Source organism: Camponotus vicinus, unplaced genomic scaffold, assembly GCF_025532165.1.
Source record: "Camponotus vicinus isolate PSW18456_S1 unplaced genomic scaffold, iyCamVici1.0 SCAF_7, whole genome shotgun sequence".
NCBI classification, from domain to species: Eukaryota; Metazoa; Arthropoda; class Insecta; order Hymenoptera; family Formicidae; genus Camponotus; species Camponotus vicinus.
In genome coordinates, this window is record NW_028141979.1 from 16143837 (window position 1) to 16148065 (window position 4229).

At 24.9% G+C, this 4229-nt stretch overlaps 1 protein-coding gene across 1 annotated transcript; it reads right to left on the minus strand.

Annotated features, from left to right (window-relative positions):
• Nucleotides 1–589: 589 nt before the first annotated feature.
• Nucleotides 590–4004, minus strand: LOC145974229 (uncharacterized). Its single transcript, XM_083104035.1, has 7 exons — nt 3803–4004; nt 3535–3714; nt 3296–3433; nt 2531–2719; nt 1635–1870; nt 1181–1340; nt 590–798 (listed from the first exon to the last, which is right to left on the minus strand). Exons 1-7 carry the CDS (start codon nt 4002–4004, stop codon nt 659–661), a joined length of 1245 nt encoding a protein of 414 aa, XP_082960161.1. The 3' UTR covers nt 590–658.
• Nucleotides 4005–4229: the final 225 nt, after the last annotated feature.

Genomic DNA, 4229 nt, shown 5'->3' on the forward strand with positions numbered 1-4229 from the left:
GAGAACACCCTCCATCCGAGTTCCTCCGAGCGCGAGTATCTCTATCCACCTTGTGTCTTTTTTTTGACGGCGTTTTCGCTCCCCATTAACATCCTCCTCTCCAACACCCGAGGAGGATCGAAAAATTAAAAATAAAAAGACGTCGCAATATATATATATATATATATATATATATATATATATATATAGTCTTCCCGTAAAAAGTGTGAAGTTATATATTTTAATGTTATTTGACGTTATTTCCAATACCTTGAAAGTTAAATTTTTTTTACAGATTGCCTCAGACTGGCGATATAAGTTATTGAAAACTTTATATAGCGCATCTCATCATTGGCAATACAAGAAAAGCTGAAAAAAAACTAAATAAAACATGTAAAAAGCAGTAAGTTAAATATGTATATGTAAGTATATAATTCAAAAATAATATGTCAAAAGTATTATTATAGATAGTTGAACGTGACCAGTAAAACCTTACACATAATAATAATAATAATAATAATATTAATAATAATAAATATACCATAAATATAATATACCTTAAATATAATATAATAATAATAATAATAATAATAATAATAAAATATACCTCTCATACCTTTTGATATTGTTAAAATACCTTTTTTCCTCTTATATCTTTCCTTACTTTTTCCTTTCTCAATTAATCCACGGAACCGTCTTCACCTTGTGCTTTCCGTTTCTCCTCATTTTGATGTCTCGCTTTTGAATGTCGGAACCATTCCATAATCCTTCGCTGAATTTTGCCATGGTCAGTATCTGGGACATTCTGAAGTACGCAGCCTGCACAAACATTTTTTACATTTTAACTTTTTTTTTAAATATATATACAGTGCGTCGTGGTATTTCATTGTATAATTACTTTTTAATTAATGTAAAAATTGGAAATATTATTTAGTTAAATTTGTACAATAATAATGTGAAAAAAACGATAACTTGTTATATATCTCGAGAATTGAAATTAAATTAATCAGAAGTTTTGTAAATTTGATACAGTTAATAATCACATCAAAATATATATTAAAAGTGTATATATTAAATAATGTATATATTATAAAATGACTATATATTTTCTTTATTTATATGTCAATATATGTATACTTGTAAACGTTTCTTAATTGTTTACAAAAATTTTAATGTATAAATACTACTATGTAGTACTTACTAAAAATCACTTTTATTAATTCTAATTTGCGTAGTGGTTCCTTTCCGCATCGACCTTCCCAATTGAACTTTTCCGCCAATTTATTGGAAAATAATTTATATAAAGTTCTCTTTACGGCATCAATGACGTTGGTACCTCCGATGGATTTGATGTATGCGCGCTGTAAATTAGTAAAGTAACATATAATTTTATTATATAGAATGTAAGAGAGAGAAGAAGAGAGAGAGAGAGAGAGAGAGAGAGAAGTGTGTGTGTGTGTGTGTGTGTGTGTGTGTGTGTGTAATATAATTCTCGAATTATCTTCTTTCAAATTCCCAATTTTTAATCTTTTAGGAAAAAAAAGAGAAAAATTTTTTATACTTATACGTTTAATATTTTAAGTAAAATTCTTTTGTTAAAATCTTTATAATATTTAATACTATAATAAAATGTAAAATTATATGTGTTAACTTACTAGCGCAACATTATGTTGAGAATCACGATGTTTCAAAATCTCCTCCACCTCCATTAATTGTTCTGTAGTTTCTAACGGAAATCTGGTCTCAACATCTTCAAAAGAAACCTCCGTATTCTTGTTCGCTTCTGTTTCCGTATTTGTCTTTTTGACCAAAATGTCCAACAAGGAAAGTGATTGCCTCATATCATATTTAATGAAAGCTATTTCTCTCGTTAATCTCTTCAAATAGTCCACTGTAAAAATATGAATAGCATTATATTTAATAAACAAATAAAATACATATATATGTTGTATATACATAACTTTATCATAATTTAAACATAAAATTCCAAACATCATTATACGTTGCTTTGTAAAAAAAAAGAAAAAGAAAAAGAGAAAAATCAAATAAAAATAGTTTTAATTTTTTATATTTTAATTTCAAGTTTATATTTAATATATTATTAGGATCCTCTAAATTCTTATTGTTAGAAATATTTTTATTTCGGTATAAAATATTTTGCTCTTTATCCAAAATAATATATAAAAAAATTTTTAAACATTTTAAATTAATTTTTTATTAATACATGCTATATTATCTTTTCGCATATTTGTTATTGTAAGTTATATAATATTATTTAAAAGTATTGTATATATTATATAAAAATATAAATAATGATAATAAGTTCGAATATATTTGTAAATGTTAAAAATTAGATGAGTAACTGAAACATTTAATGTCTCTATTATTTTAAAATATGGAGAATATTTTTACGTATAAATAAATATTTCAGAAATAGTAAGTTACAGTCGTAAAATTTTTATTTTATCATGCTTAAAATAGAATTATTTAATTTTTTTAATAAAAATTATTATTACACAAAATGTATTATATCTGATAAATATTTACTTACCAATTGCGTCCTGTGAAGATTGATGATTTGAATGATCATCTATTTTCTCTCCTTGTTTCATTTTACAGCTGCTTCGATCATTTTCTTCTACTTTATCATCCACATGCTGATTTGGTATATTCTTTTCATTTTCCTCTTCTCTTGCATATGCAGCACTGCTATGCGCTTTTTCATTACGATTATCCACATCTACGTATAAAATAAAAATATATTATTTAGTATTCATTTAATACTATATCATTATTAGTACATGAAGTAAAAATTATTAGAATAAAAAAATGAAAAATTTTTCACAAATTATGTTCAAAGACATGACAAAGATTTTAGAAAATATATTCCATGTATATATGTATTGGTCATAAAAGTTATGGTACAAAAACAAAATTACTAATTAATATATACAAAATATTGTGCATGTGTGCACACGCATACATATTAATAATTGTGAGTGTATGTTTGTACAAAATTTATAATAAAAGATAAACAATGAATCAATTTACATATATGTTTTACGAAATAATTGTTAATATTTTACTTATTAATATTTTAATATATTGTTAAAATGTTATATTTATTATATATAATGGTATATTTATATATTTTTATTTTTTAATTTTGATGTCAATATTAATATTGATATCTAAAAATTATGTATAACTTTTTAAATTTACATTTACAATAAATAATTATAAATATGAAATATATATATAGACCAATACATATATATAATTATGCAATTATTACAAAGACATTTAACGAATATACCTTGCGAAAATGATTGAGAGTTCGAATTTGAGACTTTTTGCTTCGTTTTGTTTGACTCGCTGTTTCTTTTCATAGATTTCCCAGAATATGTAAGGGATGAATATGAAGGGATTTCATCTGTATCATGCAATCGCTGACCTTTAATACAAAATAAAACATGAACGTAAAAAATGTAAAATATAAATTTCTCTCATAAATAGATATAATATTAAATATAATATTAGATTTTATGTACTTACGTTTTGGAGAAGATGGAGGAGATGATAAAGTTGTGTCTGCGCATGATTCGTCTTCGCTTTCGGACGAGTATACAACTCTTTTCGCTCTCATTTTTCTGTAAGACCTCGCTTCCTTGTCAGTATCCAAGTCTGATGTATAGATTGCCCTTCTTGCTTTTTCATCGGCCTTTTGTAAGGATGCTGAAAATATTTTAAATATTATTAGCAAATATTACTAATACGAAAAGATAAGATAAAGAAAATTAAAAGCGATTTTATTTATACTTACGATACTCGCCAAAAATCCGTTCAATTTTAAAAGAAGACCAATCAGAAGCCAGCGGTTCCTCTTTTTCAATTGCCTTCCGAATTCTCGAATCTGTCTTATAATGTGAAGGATATTTGCAAAAATCCTTACTTTGCAGCCACATTTTTGGTATTACTTGGATACCATCAGAGAATTCCGCGACGATAAATACTTTATTCGGCATTTTTCTAGAAATCTTAAATTATTTGTTATTAGTACAGTATTATATAAACACGCACACACGTACATATACAAAATATCTATTCAAATATTTGCACAAAAAACCTATTTCTTGTATATAGATTATGTATATATATATTTAAAATTTTATAAAGCATAATAATAATTTATATATTAAAAATTATAAGTGTGCGGTGCTTATTAGCGGTATTATTGCAAAAATTCTTTC